This window comes from Symphalangus syndactylus, chromosome 11 (assembly GCF_028878055.3).
Source record: "Symphalangus syndactylus isolate Jambi chromosome 11, NHGRI_mSymSyn1-v2.1_pri, whole genome shotgun sequence".
In the NCBI taxonomy this organism is placed as follows: Eukaryota; Metazoa; Chordata; class Mammalia; order Primates; family Hylobatidae; genus Symphalangus; species Symphalangus syndactylus.
The window spans coordinates 62,040,990-62,062,937 of NC_072433.2; the positions used below are offsets into that span (position 1 = coordinate 62,040,990).

General features: G+C 43.6%; 1 protein-coding gene across 2 annotated transcripts in view; it reads left to right on the forward strand.

The window, feature by feature from the left end:
* The window catches only part of LOC129493209 (cyclin-Y-like protein 1B), a 29,478-nt gene extending 9,179 nt beyond the window's left edge, over positions 1 to 20,299 (forward strand). For both annotated transcript variants that reach the window (XM_063612087.1, XM_055299096.2), the window contains 7 exons: positions 1,745 to 1,845; positions 5,030 to 5,065; positions 7,145 to 7,196; positions 7,788 to 7,907; positions 11,969 to 12,135; positions 15,765 to 15,927; positions 18,109 to 20,299. In XM_063612087.1, the coding sequence (XP_063468157.1) occupies positions 1,745 to 1,845; positions 5,030 to 5,065; positions 7,145 to 7,196; positions 7,788 to 7,907; positions 11,969 to 12,135; positions 15,765 to 15,927; positions 18,109 to 18,243 (774 nt within the window). In that variant the 3' untranslated portion in view covers positions 18,244 to 20,299. The remainder of the gene's footprint in view (positions 1 to 1,744; positions 1,846 to 5,029; positions 5,066 to 7,144; positions 7,197 to 7,787; positions 7,908 to 11,968; positions 12,136 to 15,764; positions 15,928 to 18,108) is intronic.
* The last annotated feature ends 1,649 nt before the right edge of the window (positions 20,300 to 21,948 follow it).

The window sequence follows — 21,948 nt, forward strand, 5'->3', positions numbered from 1 at the left end:
AGGCTCATCTGAGTTATTTTTTTAAAGCTACAGTAATTGGTATTTTGTGGTTTTAAATAATGCTGTTGATCTCTTCAACAAATATTTGGTGACTAGGATTTGGTTACTGCCATTATTTTTAAGAAATAGCATTTTTTTTTTCTTTTTAGATGAAGTCTTGCTGTGTCACGCAGGCTGGAATGCGGTGGCATGAGCTCAGCTCACTGCAACCTCCACCTCCCGGTTTCTGGCAATTCTCTGCCTCAGCCTCCTGAGTAGCTGGGATTACAGGCATGCCTGCCACCACACACAGCTAATTTTTGTATTTTTAGTAGAGACGGGGTTTCACCATCTTGGCCAGGCTGGTCTTGAACTCCAGACCTCATGATCCACCCGCCTCAGCCTCCCAAAGTGCTGGGATTACCGGAGTGAGCCACTGCGCCCGGCCAGGAAGAGCATTTTTTTAAACACAGATGAGGCAGTTTCCATATTGACTGTTGCACTCTCGACAAATGAATAGATACTTTTAAAGTGTTTGAGAGATACTTTATTTTCTACAGGGCTCAAAAGGTTCACTGTCACCTCTCTGATAGCACTGCAGATAAATTTTCACCAATTTGTAACTGTAGGAAGATTTATCTTCCAAATTGTAACTGATTTAAATAACTTGTCAAGCATTTATTGAACTCCTGAATTTCTCCCACATTCTGTGCTCAGCAGCTGCAATTAGGAGAGGAAGGGCCCTCCCTCCCCTGGAGAGGCTTACTTTCTCACCAGGGGGATGCTCTGCAGGCAATTGCCATCATGTAACACACGGTGAATTAGACTGACAAGTACACAAAACTGGAAATGTTTTGTGGTGTGGCTGCTGGCAGAGGGATCCCAGAAGGCAGAGGAGGTGAAGCTTGCTGGGACAAGGGGGAAAGAAATAGGTATTCCGGGCAGAGAGCAGCATGAATGAAGCAGGACAGTGCCATGATGTGTGTGAAATAACTTACAGAATAAAATCAATCAACTTTTGAAATGAATGTAAAGTATTCTCGGAAGTTCTCATTTGAGTAATGTAATAGCAATCTTATGTAAACATGAAGTGAAAGTTAAATTCCCGAAGTTGTTTTCATCATCTGATTTCTAGATGTGAGAGAGTCTTAAAGCAGTACTTTTTCTATCTTCCCCCAAGGAAACAGGCCCAGAGAGACCTATGGCCCCTCACTTGTTTGGTCACTGGGCAGCCCTGGCACACAGGGTCTCTGACTCTAAAACGCTGGTTCCATCACACTGTCTCTTGAATGAGTACACTTAGGATTAGTAACTTAGTGAATGTAGTATTAGGTCTTTACTTACTGCAATAAAAATGCCTCTTGTGCCAATATTATTTAATGTAGGACATTTTGTTGTAGTTAGTGAATAACAAATAGAAAATCTCAGCAGCTTTTTACTGCATAATAAAAACACATGAAATGTTATTTTAAACTTTTCCCATTATTTATAAAGGGAGTTCATAATAGAGGCTTGCCAGGTTTGATGATTGGTATCATAGCAAGGGCAGCATTTTATAACCCATTCCTCAAACATCATCTGCGGAAGTTAAGCGCCTCCAATGAGTTTCCCATAGAGCTGCTCGTGATACCACACTCAGGCAGGTCACGGGGCATAAGAAATACCTTAATGCTTTATTGTTTGACATTTTGACTAAGGAAAAAAGCCCACACTTCTGTAGGTTCAGCCTATTGTGACATTTTTCTCTATCTTCCTTCTCCTTCAGATACCTCCATGGCTTCTTGCTAGAAACTACAGCTCACGTTCGACCATATTGCTAGATAACAGCACAGTCAGCCAGCCTGATCTTAGATACACACTAGAAAAGTGAGTACAACGAGGCTGCCAAGGGCTGAGTGACAGATCCCCGTATGCTAAAAGCATCCCGGCCATCCTCTGTCATTTCAGCCATTTGGTTGCCCTTTTCAGCAAGCCGTTTCAGAAATTGATGTCAATTATATATGGATTTCTGGGGCCTAAATATGAATTTTCTGTTTCTCTTTTAACTTTAGATGCTGTGTGGTAGAAGGAAAGCCAGATAGCAAATAAGCAATCCCAGAAAAAGCACAGCTATTTATTTGATGCATTCATGTTATGATAGTGTTGAACCTAATGGGAAGGAGAGGTGCTTTTTATTGGATGTTTCTGGGAAAAATTATTAGTTCTTTATGGGCTACAGGCCTAAGATGATGGGTACTACTTTGGAAACTACTCTTGGATGAAGGAACAGCTTGTCCTCCAGTGGTACCATAGTGTATCTGCATTTAAATTTTCCCATCATGCATGAGCACTTCATAGGCCACAATCATAGATGCCTTTTCAAAACACCCTTGAATGATGGGTTCAAGTGTATTTAAAAAGTCACAACAAAGCCCAGTTCCATTGGAGGTGTCCAGGGAATATCAATAACATCTCCTTAGATTATGAGTGTTGATTTTTGGGAAAACAGTTTGAGAACTACTACCTTAGCCTGTTAATGTCCTTATCCCTAACTTAATTTTCCAGTCTATAAACATGACTAGCTTACAGGCTTTATTTTGTTTCTGATGTACTAGCTTTTTAAGCTAATTTGTCAGTAATTTCCACTTTAATTAAAATTGGGGGGTGGGCGGAGGGGGGAGGGATAGCTAATTTGTCAGTAATTTCCAGTTTAATTAAAATTGGGGGTGGGGGGAGGGATGCTAAATGACGAGTTAATGGGTGCAGCACACCAACATGGCACATGGATACATAGGTAACAAACCTGCACATTGTGCACATGTACCCTAAAACTTAAAGTACAATAATAAAAACAATGGTAAATTTATGATCATAATAATGTTACTTGCCTCTCTCATGTATAACAATTATTGAGATCAAATTCTGTTTCAGCAGGAACTGGACTCCACCTATGTCTAAAGCCCTGAGGTTTGGCCTCTATGGAGTCATCACCTAATGTTTGTATTCAGCCCTAAGTAAAAAGCCACTCTGTTTTGGCTGGAGTCCCTGGTTTCTTCTGATTTCAAAAGATTCTGATGTTTCAGTATGCAATTCAAAAGTAGTTTTTAAGCTTCACCTTGCTTAAACAAGTAGAGATTCTGCTTTTTCTTCCAGCATAGTCTAATTCTTATAAGTTTTTTTTAAATAGGATTTTTTTTTTCTTTTTTAGAGATGGGGTTTTCCTGTGTTGGCCAGGCTGGTTTCAGACTCCTGGGCTCAAGCAATCCACCCAGCTCCGCCTCCCAAAGTGCTATGATTACAGGCAGGAGCTACCACGCCCGGCCTAGAAGTTTGTTTTTGAAGTACAGTTAGTTTTAATTTGCTCTCAAATCTTAGAAGGATCATTTGGTATATTTACTTTTGATGAAATGAAGGTTTACTGAGCAAATTAATACAGCAAATTGGCTTTTTGGAAAGATTTTGAAAAATGTTTTTCATGGTTAGTAGTCCATTGTTCTCAAAGGGATGAGTGAGCCATATTAGAATCACATATACATGTTTCTTCAAAATATATGTCTGCGAACACATGCATCTTCCCAGCTCCACATTCCCTCCATCTCTGGGCACTCACAAGCCTTTTAGAACAATGTTTAAGTACGTGAGGCATCATTATATGGATAAAAGCATCCCAGATGATTCTGACCTTAACCCTCAGTCATTCCCAAACTTTGCTGCACATTGGAATCACCTGGGGAACTTTGCCAACAACCCTGATGCCCAAATCATACCCAATGCAAATTAAATCAGAATGTCTCCAGCTGGCAGTAAGGCTGTTTTTAAAGCTCCTTGGGTGATCCAGTGTGCAGCAAACATGGGGGCCACTGCTTCCTTTGCGTGGAGGATTGATGGTTCTCACGTATAAATTACACGTTTTCCCTGTCATTTGCTCTCCTTTCTACCCATAGAGCTTTTCGTCTGTGCAAGTCATTTCTACGTATGTGTGCATATGCTTAAATTTAAACCGCACCATAGTGTTTCGTGAACACCTGCAGTTCACGAAAGCACTATGTGGAGACCTTGGGCAAATCAGTTTGAAGCCTTGGTTCTCTTATTTGTAAAATGGGTGGTTCATGGAGTGTCATGTAAGGTTCAGTGGTCTTTTCAGCATGTAACTTCAAATTCTGTGATTTTGAAATCAATTTGGAGATGAAACTGTTTGAGGCACTATGGAAATATCCATCTTAGATACTAATAATATTCTAAGGCCTACTTTTTACAACTCAAATTTGCCTTCCCAAATTATTCTGAGCCTCATTTTAAATGCTGACGGCAAATGGAAGCACAGAACTTATCCAAGAGAAGCCCCTGTTTGCTGCCACACAACATCTGAGGATGACTTAGGACCACAGTAACATACATCTGAAGAGTTGTACTTGTTCACTAATATTTTGTTTAAACGAATGTGGAAATACCTGTCATGAACATTGTATGATGCAGTGTTACACTGTGTGTTTAGTGCTGCTTATATCAGCATAGCTAAAAGTGTCATTAATTTTGTGTGCATTATGTTTACTAATAAATTTTCTGCTAATAATTATGCATAGGTGATTTTAAATTACTTTATTTGGTATAAAGCACATTCATTATGTGCTTTTATGGAAATAATGACAAATGGGTGAGTAGGTGATGGTGAACTAAATCAGCTGAAATGCAGGGCTTAGCCACTTATAAAGCAAAACATTACTGTATGGCCTAAATAGAAGCATATGTACACATAGATGTAAGTGACTTGCACAGGATGAAAGGTTCTATGGATAGAAGAGCAAATTACAGGGAAAATATGTAATTATTTATATATACTAACCATCAGCAGAAACGTCTTCTAACAGCATATTGCCTAGCATTTTGGTTCTCCTATTTTCACTATAAAGCCAGAGAGCTAAAACAAAACAAAAGTGCTCATACAGTACTGTTTCGAACAAGATGATTTCAGGGCCACTGAGAGGGTTCCTTTCTCCCCCTTTTAAAAACATATCTTCAGGCCAAACAAATGATAAAATCAGTTCTTACAAGTATATTTTTCCCTCCACAGTGTGACTTTGGCAATATATTACAGCATAAAGCACAGGTGAGCTCTTTGAAAACCTGCCTTGTTACTCCAGCTCATCACTTTGTATAATAGGACACATGCTGTTAGGTCATAACTATAGACATAAGCTGTAGAGTGCTTATTTTACAGTATTAAAGTGAATCATTTGTGGGTTTTTGGAAGACTCTTTTACCTCTTAAATTATTGAGGGTCTCAAAGTGTATTTTTTAATGTCTTGTTTGCAATTTATTGTAAAGAAGAAAGAAAAAGATGAACTAGCCTCATGCAAATATATAGTAGAAAAAAATGTGTATTTTTAAAGCTTTCAGGTAATTGTGGGTATTCTTTAGCCACACCAAAACTTCACAAGTGCTGATTTATTAAAATAGTTATAATGGGATTGTACATATCAATGAATTCGTTCCACTAATACTCACTGATCTTTCTTGTACAATAAATGGATCTTTCCCCCTACCGGCTTTTATAATATTATGCATTGGCTATTTGGAAAATATTAATTCATGTTCGTCTCTAGTGTCAAAAACTCACTTTCATTAGTATCACCATGGTTATAAAAATGTCTTCAAATATTGAGATGCTGTCAAGCTCACAGTAGTAGGTATGAGTTTTCCAAGTCCTGATTTTAGCTTGAAAGTGTTAGCTTTATTATACACAACAAATACTTGTTATTTTCCTTGAAATGACAGACTCAACTTGACTTCTTTTTGAGAATGATAGTCAGTCATACTTTCAGATAGAAATGGTGTTCTGTGAAAAATTGGCTTGTTCAGCTCACAGTTAAATCACAAGTCTTTAACATGACCATACTTCAGTATGCAGAAGTGCTTTATGTGAACTTCCTACTTAGAATACTAAAAAGAGATTTCAGGATTTAATAACACCATGAATTTTTACTGTTTCATCAAGGACATTCTTAAGTGAAGCTGGCTACTTTAACGAAAACTGCAAGGGACAGTGAAGAGTGGAATGAATGCTAGTATAATTTGGTACTACAGCCTTTATTCATACTGAGAAACCAGCAGTTTTACCCACTTTTGCTTTTATGCAGTCATTACAAGTGTTGAACAGTGAGAAAGCAAGCAATGTCTTAATACTTTTAGAAAGTAATAAATTATTCTTATGTTTCATTTTCAATCAGTTTCTCAGGTTGAATTAGTATTCTTATAAGAACATTTAGGGCCATAGGTGGTGGTTGACACCTGTAATCCCAGCACTTTGGGAGGCCAAGTTGGGAGAATTACTTGGGACCAGGAGTTTGAGACTAGCCTGAGTAATGTGGCAAGACCCCATCTATATCAAAAAAGAATTAAAAATTTAGCTGAGCATGGTGGTGTGCACATTTCATCCCAGCTACATGGGAGGCTGAGGCAGGAGGATCGCTTGAGCCCAGGAGTCAAGCCTGCAGTGAGCCATGTTTGTACCACTGTGCTCCATCCTGGGTGGAAGAAAAAAACGCTGTCTCCAAAAAAAAAAAAAAAAAGTTATGACATCACGGGCCTTCTAGGGAATCTCAGGGGTCCACAAACCACATTTGGAGAACCACTGGTTTCCTAAATGAGCACACAGTATGTTAGTTTTTTAAAGTCCATTAAAGACTGGCCTCTTTTAAAATAAAAAGGCAATTAAGTTTGTAACTCAAACTACTTAAGCAAATATGATAGATGTATACTACAGGAAGATTTGGGAAATCTGAATCTCATTCACATTTATTAAAAGTTCTAAAAACTTTTTTGGCAACCACCACTGCTTCATAAATTGTTCTTGTGTTCCAGCATGAGGTCAGAAGAGTGAAAGTAGATATAATTTATTACCATTGTCTGTTAGTGTGGGGTCAATATTTAAAGGCAAGTCTGGCTCATTGATGTAGAAAAGACTTCACAGTTCAGGACATTATGTGCTGAAGAAAAAGGTCAAGAAACCCTCTGAAGGCCAGGATCCAGGAGAAAAATTTGCAGAAACTGTTTTGGTGAACAAATTTTACCAAAGCAAACAAGGTGTATCTCCCTCCACCCTCCATGCCCTACTCCCAGCAGGTACTTTACTAAGATGTTAACAATTCCCGAATTAATTTCATAAATGCACATTCTTATTTTATAGATCTGCAAATAGATCTCTGGCTATTTTGGAAGAGCCAATACATCCACTTTCAGTAAGTGTCACTTTCTTTGAGGTTCTATTTTTGTCTCATAGAGTTGTATTTAGTTCATGCTGAAGTCAAAATCACCCACCTTTAAGGCTTCCCTCTGTTGTGTCTAATCATCTTATATAAGGAGTGTTGTCCAGTGGGCATGCTGGAGTAAGAGCTGACTTGCAGCTCGGTTTAATTAGTGCACTCAGGGGAGTGAGTGCAAATAACAAATAACAAAATGTGTCATTTAAAAAAAATAATTTTCTATAGCACCAAACAATATAAATATTTGTAAATAGTCCTGACAAATATGCACAATCTCTGTGAATAGAACTAGAAAACAATTTAAATTTAAATCAGTTTAAATGCTATAAAAAGTTAAAAACTTCCTTCTTCACATATGATGGCCACAGGGCTACCATAGGGCCTATGTTTGCAGAAAACCAAAAATATTTTAAGATCCTGCTGTTTATATTTTTAAAATTAAAAGACATTTATCCCATCAGAATTGTTGTGAGGGACACGTGGGCACAAATGTGAACATTGCCATCTTAAGAGTTCTTAAAAAGTTTTCTTGAGTGGATATTTATGTTGCCTTTTTCCTTCTTTCAGGAAGAGAAGACTCCAGGGAAATCCTTCGAGCATGATCCCAAATGCAACTGTATTTTCAGATATTTGCGTACTCTTTTTCAAGTCATGAAACTAACAGCTCCATGTGCAATCGTAGCTTTGGTAAGATATTTCTTATCTATAAAGCATCTTTAACAACTGGTCTTCTACACAGGGTATGGCCGTGTTTCTAACTAAAAGTAGATTCCTGGAATTATCATCAGATCTTTTAAGAGAAACCTGTGCAAGCAAAGTAAATACACATATTTGAGTTTAACCTTCATTATGGTTTAAAATGATGCCAGTGCTTTTCTTATCACAGAATAATTGCTATTAAAGGCAGCAGGAGAGATTTCTGGTTTCTCCTTCAACAGATTCCAATGTAGATCTCAGCTGAGTCCCAGGCCATATTCCCTGGGCACTTCTGATGCATGCTGTGACTGGGAGCTGCTGCTCTGAATGCTTTGTTGTTCCTGCTGACCTCTTGTGCCTGCTCCATAAATTGCCCAGGAATGTGGTACCAGTAAGACTTGGACACAGGCTTTGCTAGATAGCCTGCTAAGCTGCAGCTGTGTCCTTACCTCTACATCATTCTCACAGAATCACTGTAGTGAGACTCATTCTGAATAGGAAGTCCTCTTCAGGTGGCTGGGATTGGCTTACCCCTCCCTACACTGACCCATAGAGGAATGTCAACCACACAGCCAGGAGAGAAAAGATAGAGCAGTACCCTCTCCTTTAGCATCTGGCGAGAGCTTAGAAGAGAAGGCTTTTGCTGGGTACCTGCATAGAAACCCCTCCGTGGGCACTGGATCAGACGCAGGCCTCTTCATCGAGCTGCAGGCCTTTTGGAATGCTCAGCACCTGCTGGCAGGAAGCAGGAGTGGAACTTCCAGCTGGAGAGAGAGAGAGAGCTGATGCTGGGGGGGAAAGCTGGATTGGAAGAAGGGGGTGTTCACTGTAGACAGGCTAAATTTGGTGTGCCTGTAAGATAGCAGAGTGGCCGTGTGCAGTCAATATTTGGATCATTGGGACTGCAGCATGAATCTGAACTAGAAATAAGGAATGAAGACTAAGAGCACCTGCTCAAGACTGGGCACAGTGGCTCACACCTGGAATCCCAGCACTTTCGGAGGCTGAGGAAGGCGGATCACCTGAGGTAGGCGGATCACCTGAGGTAGGCGGATCACCTGAGGTCAGGAGTTCAAGAGCAGCCTGGCCAACATGGTGAAACCCTGTCTACTAAAAAATACAAAAAATTAGCTGGGTGTGGTGGTGGGCACCTGTAATCCCAGCTATTCAGGAGGCCGAGGCAGGAGAATCGCTTGAACCCAGGAGACGGAGGTTGCAGTAAGCCGAGATTGTGCCCCTGCTCTCCAGCCTGGGCAACGGGAGCGAAACTCTGTCTCAAAGAAAAAAGAGTAGCTGCTCAAATGCAGAGAAAGTGTTTAGAATGAAAGTGGAGAAGCCGGGGATGGTGGAACACACCTATAGTCCCATCTACTCAGGAGGCCGAGGCAGGAGAATCCCTTGAGATCAGGAGTTTCTGTCCGGCCTGGGCAGCATAGCAAGACCCCATCTCTAAAAAGGAAAAGAAAAGGAGGACAGAAGATAGCTCTGTAAGGACTACCAGCATGTAAGGGACAAGCCTTCAGTAAAGTGGCTAGAGTGGGAGGAGGAAGAGCAGGAGAGGATAATAAAAGAAGAACAAAGGATAGGAAAGGCTGTGGTCACAGTGCTAAATGTTGCAAGAAGTTGTCTGTTCCATAAACACCCCCTGGATGCCGACCTTGTCCCACTCTTCTAAGTGCTGGGGAAGAGAAGAGGACAGGTTGAACACAGTCCTTGTCTTTATGAGCTTATGTTGTAATGAGGAAAGCATTTTTTTAGGTTATGGAAAATAGCAAAACGATAAAGCAGGATAAAGACAGAGTGATGGGAGGGGCTCACTATTTCAGAAAGGATGATCAGTAAGAGCCTCTCTAGAGAGGTCACATTTGAACAGTGACCTGACTATAAAGCGAGGACGATAAGGAGTGCTGGCATGACAGGCAGTGGGATGAGTGCAAGGACTGAGACAGGAACACATTTCATGTGTGTTCAAGGAACAAACAGCAGGGCCCCGTGTGGTGAGAGGAATGAAGAAAAGAACAGAAGAGATGAGGCCGCACAGGCAGTGCCACAGCTCACAGAGCCCTTTGGCTTGCAGGCCATAAGAAGGAGTTCAGCCAGTTTGATGGGGACACTCATGGTAGGTCTTGAGCCGGGGGAGTGCAGTGTTCTTAATTTAAGAGGTTATGGCGACTGCTTTGGGGAAAGCAGACCACAGTTGGGAGGAAGGTTGGGGCAGAGAAGAGGACCATGAAGCAACTAGGGTGATATAGGCGAGCCATTACCCATCGTGGCTCAGAATCTGAAGCAGGCAGCCTACCCGTGAAGGCAGGCATAGAGGGATTGCACACAGATTGGAACAGGGTAACTCACACGTAAGTATTAGTCCCCAGGAGCTAGGCCAATGGCCATTCCCTGGACAAGATTAAGGCCAGCTTGGGGAGTGGAGCCTTAGGGTGAAGGGCTCTGGTTTGTAGGGGTCAAGACTCCGAGGACCTTGGCAAGAGGAGTCTCAGGCAAGTGATGGGGATGGGTGAGGTGGGTTAATGAGAGATGGGAGGTGAGGAGCTGGCAACAGGGCCTGATGCTGTAAGCAAATGAGAGGATGCACCTGGGGAGCTGTGGGGAGCAGGATGGGAACAAGAAACACATTTGTATTGGGGGAAATCTCTGGCAGAGAGGGAGAAAGTCTTCAAGAAGAGGTGATTTGGAGAACAGTATTCTACAAATGTGGGATGGGATCCACCGTGCTGACAGAAGAGTTGGTGTTAAAAAAGATTCCTCACTGACCCAGGAGGGCAAGTGGTATCAGTGAGTGTCAGCAGCTCCAGCTTACCAGTAAAGGTGACAGGAAGTTGAGGGCTCACCAATGCTGTTCAAGTGCTCTCTAATGAATGCTGTGGACTTGAACCCTGGGAGGGAGGGTCATTCCTAGGATACTCGATAGTGCAGAGTTAGGGGGAAAGGGAGCAGAATCTCTCATAAGAACATATCACGTTCCACAGCCATTTGATTTTGAAAACACAGTTGAGTTTGGAGAACATTGCCAGATCTGAGCCGCCGATCTATCACCTTCGGACAATAAATGAACTCTCTTAAAATGAACTGTTCTCCTTTGGTCTTGATACAAAGACTTCAAGTAGCATAGAGACATACTCTTCTGCAGAGCACCCTCTGGGGTGGCAACGCCTCACAGCTCACCTCTGTCACCTTCACTCAGCTGGTCCCTCACCTAGTTCTTAATAGGATAGAGATTGGAAAGATAGAAAATGCTTTCTGAGATTGTCTCAAAAACTGCTTGGCAGGTTGAGAGGAACCCCAGGGATACAGAGGCCAACAGCTGTCTGTACATAAAAACTAACCGAATTGACTGAATGCAGATACTGTAGGACAAGAAACGAGTTTTCATGAAGTGATTGTGGAGACATGGAAAATAGGGGCTGTGAGCAGGACCCTCCTTTCACACACATGCGTTCCTTAACAAGGGACTGAATATGGAGATTATTTCTGAGCCACAGAGACCTGCACTTGTCATGCTGTCTGCACGGCAGGCATTGGGAAGTGCTCTTGACCCGCAGTTCCTCAGCTGGTGTCCCAAGAGTGGGTTATTGTGAAAAGGAGAAGACAGCAGTGTTCTCAGTATCACTTGGGCGTTAACGTTTTCAAGCATGGCACACCTGTAAAATTCCTACCTGCCAGCCAGGTGTGACGCCTCACATGGACGGCACTGGAGTGTTTCCTGAACAACCTTAATCTGCACTGGGCCTGAGTTTGTGCTGCCTTTCATGAGTGTGAAGGTGGTAATGGTGCCTCTCTTCATGCCCACAGGGATGTCCAGTCATCCCTGTGACCGAAATTGGGCTGGAAATGTCTATGGGCAGAGTAGGCTGCAGAGGTATCTCAGTATGACTGTGATTTGGCCTCTTGCTTTGTCTGAGCAAAGTCTCTGCAGAGCATAAGAATAAAAGGCACTTACTTTCTGGTCAAAACCAGAAGAAATCTTTCATTCTTAAATGTTCGTATCACCACACTTAAACTGAACTGAAATCAAAGAGCAGCGCTCTATTTTGCAGGTGTACATTGAACGACTTCTAACTAATGCTAACATCGATCTATGTCCTACTAATTGGAAAAAGATTGTCCTTGGAGCTGTGCTTCTTGCCTCCAAGGTTTGGAGAAATGGTGGTCTGTGGAGTGTGGATGACAGCCAGAATCCCAAGGACATTGCAGTTGAGAACATGTGAGTTTGTAAGGTTTTGGCGAACAGTGTAACCAATTTCCATACCTCATTTGCTCTCCAAGTTAACATTGTAAAAAATATCTTTATAGGTTTCATTGTGCAGATAAAGGAAATAGGCATAAGACAACAGACTTCTCTCTATCCAGCTTTAGTGTAACAGTTTATATTTTCTGGCATTCATGGGTAGGTCTTGACGTGTTATTGTTGTAATAACCTCCTGGATAAACTGAAAAGTATTTTTCTGATTGTTTTTTGGCAACCCTCTTACAAGTGTCCTATGAGAATGACACAGTACAGTAAATATCTTTATACATTTTTAGAAGCTATCTGCCAGTTTCAGTCCCTTTTTAAAGGGCGAACATCTGGCCTTTGAAATAATTGGCCACACTGTTAAGGTCTTAAGGACTCTGGACTGTGGAGAAGTTTTAGCTTCAACCTAAGTCCCCTATTGTGTAGCTTCTTTTGCTGGCCCTTTCCTCCCCCTTTTATCTGAAGATCTTTTTTTATAGGAACCTTGAGATACGAAGTTAAACAGCCATAGATTCCTGTGCCCTGCCCCTCCCCACTGGGAGCGTTGCGTGTGTTTGGAAATCAGCCTGATGAGTTAGGACCTCCAACGTTCGCCTGTGGTGTGAAAAGCATTTCTGGGGCATCTCCCCATGCCCACCACACTCACAAGGCTCCATGGATACTCAGACATCCACGGCAGCACTCTGGGGTCTGGAGTTGCCCATGGCAGTGCAAGGAGCCTTGCAGAGGCATGGGGTTCCTCCCAGATGCACCAACACCACACAGCTTCTCCAGGACTCCCTTCCAATCCGGCCTCGTGACTGCTGTGAAGGGACAGGCCCTGGAGCCTGGCAGGCAGGGTGAGCAGGGAGGTGTTACCAGCAGAGCCTTCCTGGGTGCCCGCTGGACAGTGAGGACAGCTGTGCAGGCTGCATCTGTGCAAGACAAGGGAGCAGCTCTTGTTCACATTGAGCAGCAGCAGCCCATCAAGATCATTCCAGGCAGTGGCACAAGTTAGTTTCGTGACCTTTGTCCATGACTCCAGATAATACTATCATTCTGAATCACCTCAGTGTATGTCTGCAATTGAAGATACAGTGTCTATTGTAGATATACCTCAGTGTGTATCTACATTCAAAAATGACCCCTTTGCGGCTGAGCTCAGTGGCTCATGCCTGTTATCCCAGCACTTCAGAAGGCTGAGGTGAGTGGATCGCTTGAGCTCAGGAGTTGAAGACCTGCTGAGTAACACAGCAAACCCCGTCTGTACAAATTTTTTTAAAAAAATTATCTGGGCATGGTGGCAGGCAACTGTAGTAATCCCAGCTACCTGGGAGTCTGAGGTGGGAGAATTGCCCGAGCCTGGGAAGTTGAGGCTGTAGTGAACTGTGATCACATCACTGCACACCAGCCCTGGGTGATGGAGCCAGACCCTGTCTCGAAAACAAAAACAAAAATTCTATTTTTGCCACCACTTTGCTAACAGTATAAACCAAGTGATCGTGGTGGTATTTCTGGTAGCCATTTTAGCAAAGAGTATGACCGCAAATGAATTTGAAACGGAAGTGCTTTGGACGTTGCAAACACTAAAGTGGCCTTGATCATAGTCATCCATTTGAAAACTGGTCCCTTGAAGGAAGCAAGGTTTGTGACTGCCTGAGTTCTCCTTGCCTGCTGCCTAGCCAGAGCTGATTTATTAAGACAGGGGAATTGCAATAGAGAAAGAGTTTAGTTCATGCAGAGGCAGCTGTACGGGAGACCAGTTTTACTGTTACTCAAATTAGCCTCTCCAAAAACTCTGGGATGGTTTTTTAAAGAATAATTTGGTGGGTAGGGGGTCAGAAAGTGGGGAGTGCTGTTGGTCGCATCAGAGATGGAATCAGAGAGCGTTGAAGCTGTACTCCTGCACTGAGTTGGCTTCTGGGTGGGGGCCACAAAACCAGATGAGCCAAGTTTGTTGATTGGAGTGGTGCCACCTGATCCCAGTACAGGGCCTGCAAAATATCTCAAGCACTGATCTTAGGTTTTACAATAGTGATATTATTCCCAGGAGCAATATGGGGGAGGTTCAGACTCTTGCAGACTTCAGCTGCATGACTCTTAAACCATAATTTCTAATCTTGTGGCTAATTTGTTAGTCCTGGAAAGGCAGTCCAGTCCCCAGGCAGGAAGCAGGTTTCTTCTGGGAAAGGGCTGCTACCGTCTTTGTTTCAAAGTTAAACTATAAACTAAGTTCATCCCAAAGTTAGTTTGGCCTCTGCCTAGGAATCAACAAGGACAGCTTGGAGGTTAGAAGTTAATTCAATAATTCAAGTTATATATATATATATAATTCAAATATATATATATATATATACTTAAATTTCTATAGACTTACCGACATGTGAACAGAAAATTAATTTTGGAAGTAGGTTCAGCTGGGTTTTAAGTTCAGCAAATTAGATCACCACATCTTGGCTCGTGGTCTAACTGTCCCCCTTACAGGAGAATATCAAGCATTTGTTGACTTAGCCACTGGGTAAAATATTAAAAACTTTCAATAAAATATTAAAAACTTTCAAACCAAGAAACCAAATATATTGTTCAGATACTACTCATTTTTAAGCAATTAACTCATTACAGAGGTTACTCTGAAAACAGCCAGATTTACTCTGTGTACCTATTAATTTAGCCTTGGTGAGGGCGGCTGGATGAGCATGTGGCAGAGGACAGCTCCCAGCCCTTTCATCTCCCACTGTATTCAACTCCCCCAAATCCCATTCTGGCCAGGGGTGAGAGATGCTGAGCACTTCAGGGTTGCATTCCCAACTCAGGAGCAAGACTGCGTGTATAAGGCCAGGGCCCTACTGGAAATCACATCATAAAATGGGTTTAGTCGAGCCAAAATGTCTCTCCTTGATTTTTCTGCCTTTCAAACTTTAAAGAATATCCTTGCCCTGTCATAGTGGCAGTTTCAACTCTTCATACTACTAAGGTGAGCAGAAACTTGCAGTATGCCCCCTTGACATAGCCTTGCGGGCTGGAGCAGAGGGAAGGGGATCTTTTTGCCATGGAATGTAGCTTGCTTATAAGTATTTATTTGGGATGAATCCTTCTTGTAGCCTTAGAGTTTTTCCTCCTCTGAGATAATACGGTGGCTCTCCATGGGTCCATTTTTTGCCGTGGTGATGCGCCCAGTCCTCCTGTTGGTGCTTCTCTACTTCAGTTAGCCCCTTCCTGTTATGGTCCTGGTAAAAATGCCTGGAGGTCCTTCAGAGCTAATAAATGGCACCCATCATTCCCGTCATGTGATTGCTATTGCGGGGCTTGTGAGTGAGCATGGAGTTTGAGTTGTGCAGCTGCCCTAAGGGAACTCTGAAGAATGAGCCCCGAGTCCACAGCAGGAGTGCACAAGAGGCTTCCACCTTTCCCTCATCCTAAACTTGGGGTGCTGGGATGCAGAAGAGACCCCAAGCAGCTGTGTCTTGTTTGCACATTAGTGTAGGAACCCAACCAGGCAGCCTTTATTTGTTTCAAAACAGAATTTAGAGCATCCTAGTAGCTCAGAATGGTATTTTTAAAGATAACCCACTTGACTAGAATTGTCCTATGTTGGTTTTATTGTGTTTTTCCTCCCCTAGGGGCAAGATGGATAAGTGTTTCTTAGAGCTACTTGAATTTAATATTCATGTATCTGCCAGTGTCTATGCAAAATATTACTTCGATCTGCGTGCCTTGGCATATGGCCATGACCTGTATTTTCTATTTGGTTCTCTTCACAAAGATAAAGCACAGAAACTGGAGGTAAGGATGTGAAGTCACTTAGTGGAATTTTCCATCGGCCACAAAAGCCAACATCTGTTACAAAATCATCTTAAGTAGTGATTAGGAAAACGAAAGCCTTAAAATTAACAGACCAAAGAGCTTATTTCTTTGGCATCATATTTCTTATCTGTTAAAGTTTATAGAAGGATCCATATTCTTTATTAATTAATTAATTAATTTTTTGTTTTTTGAGACAGAGTTTAGCTCTTGTTGCCCAGGCTGGAGTGCAATGATGCGATCTTGGCTCATGGCAACCCCCGCCTCCTGGGTTCAAGCAATTCTCCTTCCTCAGCCTCCTGAGTAGCTGGGATTACAGGCACGTGCCACCACACCCAGCTAATTTTGTATTTTTAGTAGAGATGGGGTTTCTCCATGTTGGTCAGGCTGGTCTTGAACTCCCGACCTCAGGAGATCCACCCTCCTCGGCCTCCCAAAGTGCTGGGATTATAGGTGTGAGCCACAGCCAATGATCCTCCATATACTTTTTTTTTTTCTGAGATGGAGTTTCACTCTTGTTGCCCAGGCTGGAGTGCAATGGCACGATCTTGGCCCACTGCAACCTCTGCCTCCCGGGTTCAAGCAATTCTTCTGCCTCAACCTCCCAAGTAGCTGGGATTACAGGCATGTGCCACCATGCCTGGCTAATTTTTTATTTTTAGTAGAGACGGTTTCGCCATGTTGGTCAGGCTGGTCTCGAACTCCTGACCTCAGGTGATCCTCCCACCTTGGCCTCCCAAAGTGCTGGACTTACAGGCATGAGCCACTGCGCCAGCCAGTGATCCATATTCTTAAAAAATTATTGATATTCTTTCTGCTATGACCATAATTCAGAATATTTTTAATTACATTTAATCTGATTCTCATGGGTTTTGTTTTTAACCTCTATCCATTCAGACAACAATACGTGAAAAAATGCAATTGTATTCCTAATTATATCTGTATACACAATGCACTTACCACTCTTGACTGTCTTTTACTTACACAGTTTGGAAATTTATGTCATTGTCTACTGTATATAACACAGTGTAGTCCCATGAGTTTATTAGACAAAGCAGTAGTGGCTGAGAGACTTGTACTTAGACTGCATACGGTGCCAGTGTTTCAAGTACTGTCTGTAGGAAGGACATGGGTTTTTAATGAAAATGGTAACTTTCATGGGGCAACGTAGGATTTCTGGCTTATGACCCTTGGTGGGTATATAGGAAAATTACAACTGAAATAGACACATATAAAATTGGCACTTTTTCTGGTATCTTGGTGGTACTTTAGAATAATACGTTTTTCTACCACAATGTGCAAGTAAAGTAGCACCTTATGCTGCTTCAGTCATTAGACTTCTTGGATGTTCCAAAATAGCCCAGCACACACCTGTCTCATTAAAATTTGCTTTGAGTACATAGTAACTAATAAAGATAGGGTAGAATTTGAATCGCTGAGTAAATTGATTTTCTGGCACAAGTGCATGTTTATTATGTTGAAGGAACAGGTGCACAGGTAACGGATGATATTGTTGTTAGGATCTTGTCACAATACTCTTGAAATCTTTGGGAGTCCTATTTTATTTTTTATGTAACTGTATCATTAAGCGATGAGCCCAATTTTAAAATAACTTAATAAAGTAAGTTCCTCTTGGCTCTGGCAATCTATTCATAGCCCTTAAAGGAGAACACCTTAGTGAATGGGCAGGGAGTAGCATCCTCAGAACCTGGCCCTGTAAACCTCAGCCAAAGCAGCTGCAAAGGAACCATCTAAAGGAATCTGTATGTGTGGCTTCTCATCAGCGGTGCCTTTTAAAAAATGCTGGAGCCCGGCCAGGTGCGGTGGCTCACACCTGTAATTCCAGCACTTTGGGAGGCCAAGGCGGGTGGGTCACGAGGTCAGGAGATTGAGACCATCCTGGCTAACACGGTGAAACCCCATCTCTACTAAAAACACAAAAAATCAGCTAGGCGCAGTGGCGGGCGCCTGTAGTCCCAACTACTCGGGAGGCTGAGGCAGGAGAATGGCGTGAACCCGGGAGTCGGAGCTTGCAGTGAGTGGAGATCACGCCACTGCCTCCAGCCTGGCGACAGAGCGAGACTCCGTCTCAAAAAAAAAAAAATAATAAGTTGGAGCCCTTTTTAAAATTATACCTGTTTTCTCTTTGATTTACTTTCCTAGGCTGTCACGGCCTGTGAATACAAAGACTTGCATCGAGATGCCGCTGCAATGAAAAGGGCTGTCAGCATGAACTTCATTGGTATTCGGTGCTCTAATGCCATCTTAAAGAGAGAAATTAGCCTTAAAAGACCCTGAGCTTCTCAACTGTAAAGAGTAGAAAATATCACTTCTGCTGAAAGAAACAACAAAATTAGGATTTTCTTTTTTTTTCTTTGTTTTGTTATTTGTTTTGTAAATTGTTGTTTGTTGTTGTTGTTAGTGTTTAGGATTTTCATCGAGAGGAAACATCTTCAAGTTAGCCACATTGTGGAACTGGGTGATGGTGGTATGAACAGTGGGTGCCAGGTGCTTCCTGCCCTTCCTCTTCCACTGGGTCCAGATGGCATTCCTAGGGCACCACCTTGAACAACTCTTGGGGAGAAGCAGTGTCACATGGACACAGCACATCCCAGCTCAGAGTCCACAGTCACCCACAGTCTCAAGCAGGTGCCAGTCGTGTCCACAGTCACCCACAGTCCCTAGCAGGTGACAGTAGTCTGAACTGAGCTAGAGCTCAAAAAACTTTAGAATTGGCTCCAGATTTGTGAGAGCACCTGGGTTTGGTTCTCTGTCCACTGAGGCACTGAATGCATGATGGCCCAAAACTCAACAATGGCTGAGAGAGAGTGGCATCGGGGCGAGGCTGTCATTACTCCAAGCACCAGGGTGGCTCAGGCCTGCTTATCTAGTCTTTGGAGGGAATCTGTGCATGTGAAATGAGGCCCCTGCGTCATGATTATAAAGGAAGAGATGAAATCAGTTCATCTTCCCCCAGGCCGATAATGGTCACACCACCTAGGGAAGCAGTAAAAGACCTGGCCTTGGGATTGTTAGGGGAGCTACCGAAGTGAAAACTGAATTTACCCAGTTCCAGGAAAACAACAAGAGAGGAACATCTGGGTTCAAATCTTTATCAGAAGATCATTTTCCCAGCTAATCTTGCCCTGGTGCATTATATGGTCTCAGCACTTGCCAACAAAACAAAAGCCTCTCAATAATTCTAACACAGGGTCACACCACAACTCACATTTTCCAGTGCACCTCAGTGGTTCAAGAGATTGCTGGTGCTGCCTGCACCTGTCAGTCTGTTCACATATGGAGAGGAGCAGCGGTTCTCACAGGAGCCACTTCTGCATCCTGAGGAAGTTTGCCCACACAGTTCTGGTTGTAATAACTGGTGGCGCCCACTGACATGCAGTCAACAATGGGACTCCTATGGTGCACAGGACTGCCCCCCTTCTCAATCAAGAAAGAGTTTTCTGGCATCCAAAATAGAAGGCGCTGAGGATCAACTGCCCCAGAGTCTACAAGGGAAACACTTTCTGAGACTTTCTTTTTTCTTACAAGACCAGATCCCCACCAATGTGAGACATTAGATCAAGTTTTTGTGCAAGGGTGGATGTGGGGGGCAGAATCCTAAGATGCTGTTATCTCTGCTGTCTTTTGTTACACCCTGAATCTTTCCTTGGGTATGGCCAGGCCTGTGCCTCGTTCTAGACATTTGAATATGGCAAAGTGAGGGAGTGGCCTTCTAGGAGTTACCTTTCCTTTTATCAGGAACAATAGGAATCCCTATTTCTTGCTTTTATTTTCACAGTGCAGTGGTTTGGAATATCCCACTGTTGATTTGTGATTTCCTACTCCAACCATAATCTATGGCCCTTTATATGTAACTGAATATTTTCATGTATTGATATTTTGTGTCTGAAGATAAAATATTAGACTAAACATGTTAAAACATTTCATGCAAAACTTCAGTGATTGTAGAGTCTACTCTTTGGTGAATACACAAATTTATCTATTTTATATATTAAAAGTTGTATTAGTTGTGATAATGATATTTTCTTTATCTTCACTTGTTATAGTTAAATTTTTCCAAAATTAATGATATTGTATCTTATATTTGATTTAAAATACTACTAGGATATTTAGATTGATAGTTGAAAATAAACGGCAAAAGAAGAATTGCTGAAACCTAGTGATAATGTACTTAGGATGGGTTTATTATCTGTTATCCCTATCATTGTTAAATGTTTAAATTTCCATGAAAACCTCTACATAAGAACTTAAAATTTTGTGTAAAATCCTTCGTGCCCTGCACTTTAGCTCCACTGAATAATTAATAAAAGGAAAATGGATTCTCCTGTGGAAAGTTCTGCTGGACTCTCCCTTTCTTTTCCCTGCAACGTGGGGAGAGCGTTTTGAGGTCACCATGGGGTGAGGCGGCCATGAGTGCCGGGAGGAGTGTGTGTGTGGAGATGCGTTTAGTGGCCACGATTCTCCCTTGGGTCTTTCTGGTTGTGGGTGGTGGCTTTGAGAATGGTTTCTGAGGATCCTCTCCAGGGGAGTCCTCCGCTTGTGAGGTCTCCCTCTGGAGAGGGAGTGAGGATGTCTGGGGAGGGATTCATAGGATCGCCCCTGTGTGACAGAGGCGCCCTGTGCGGGGTCTCCGGGAAAGCATCTTTTTAGGGGTGGTGGGGGGAAGCCATCGCCTGAGTGGAGGGTGGGGCCTGGTCACCCCTGTAGGGTGGGCGGGATGTCTGACGGAGTGCTGACGGGTCGCCTGTGTTTCGGGGTCGCTGTGCAGGGTCTCAGTACAGCCCTTGACGTGGGGAAGTCATTGTGGAGACTCCGAGGTGGTTGGGACGGGGAAGAGGGCAGCCTGGGCAGTTGCCGTGGTGTGTCAGCGTCGCTGATGCCAGGAGACAGGTTTGAGAGGGGTCTTTGGATGGGAATAATTGTGGAGTCCCCACATTCCCGGCGGGCGGGGAAAACTCGAGGGTGCTCCAAGGCCAGAGGTCAATGCGGGGTGCACAGGAATAATCTAGGGGGGCTCACAGGAGAATGATGGCTCCCCCGAGGGGTAAAAAGTGTGGAAGGAAGGGGCCTCAGCAAGTTAGGTCCTGCAGGGACCTTCTGTAGGGCGTCTGTGAGATAGATCCATGGGGCCTCTAGGGTCGCGCCTACCCGGGGCGGGGTATTTTCCTGGCGTCAGACCTTTCTGGGTCCCGGAGGAAGGGCTTCGCCCTCCGCACCGCCCGGTGGAGGCGGCCAGGAGGCCGGGGCTCCCGCCTGGCACACGTGGCGCTTGGCAAACTCAGTTCGGGGGAGTCGTGGTGCTCCTGGGCAGGGCACCTCCTCCAGCCTTGGAGACAGCGGGGCCACCCCTTAAGGGCCGGCAGCAGGAAAGGACGGAGCTAGTCGCGCACCTCTGCATCCTTTTATTACGGAATTGGAATTGGGTTTACTTGGCCGACGCTGCGGAGCGGAGGGTGAGGTTGGTGCTCTCCCTGCTCCTTCTCTGCCAGGGGCAGTTTCCAGCGTCCAAGCCCCTGGGATCAAGCCCCTGGGATCACGCTCCGCCTACTGAGGGGAGCGCGGCCTGGTGCGGGGGGCGACCCCAGGCTCCCGGGACTGTCAGGGGACATCTGCACCATGTGAGCGCCACGCCTGCCCCACAGCTCCTGAGCCAGCCAACACCGGCGCCCGGTGCAGAACGCGGACCCGCAGCCCGAGCTCTGGAGGTGGACAATTTTGCTCCAGAGCGAGCGGCGACAGGTAGGGCTACAAACAGAGGGAATGCGGAGGGCTGGCCAAAAAAATGAAAAGAAAAAAAGGCAAATGATTGAATGTGGTAGTCATGAAATGTGGAGTTTCGTATTAGATTTGAGTGTTACACTGGGTTCAGAATGAGTGACTACAGTGCAGTTTTAGGACTGGCGGTAGACAACTGTAAAACTCTAGGCAACTGCAGATAGGAGAGTCGTTGATAACCTTTCTGTGAGATATCTCTCTCGATCT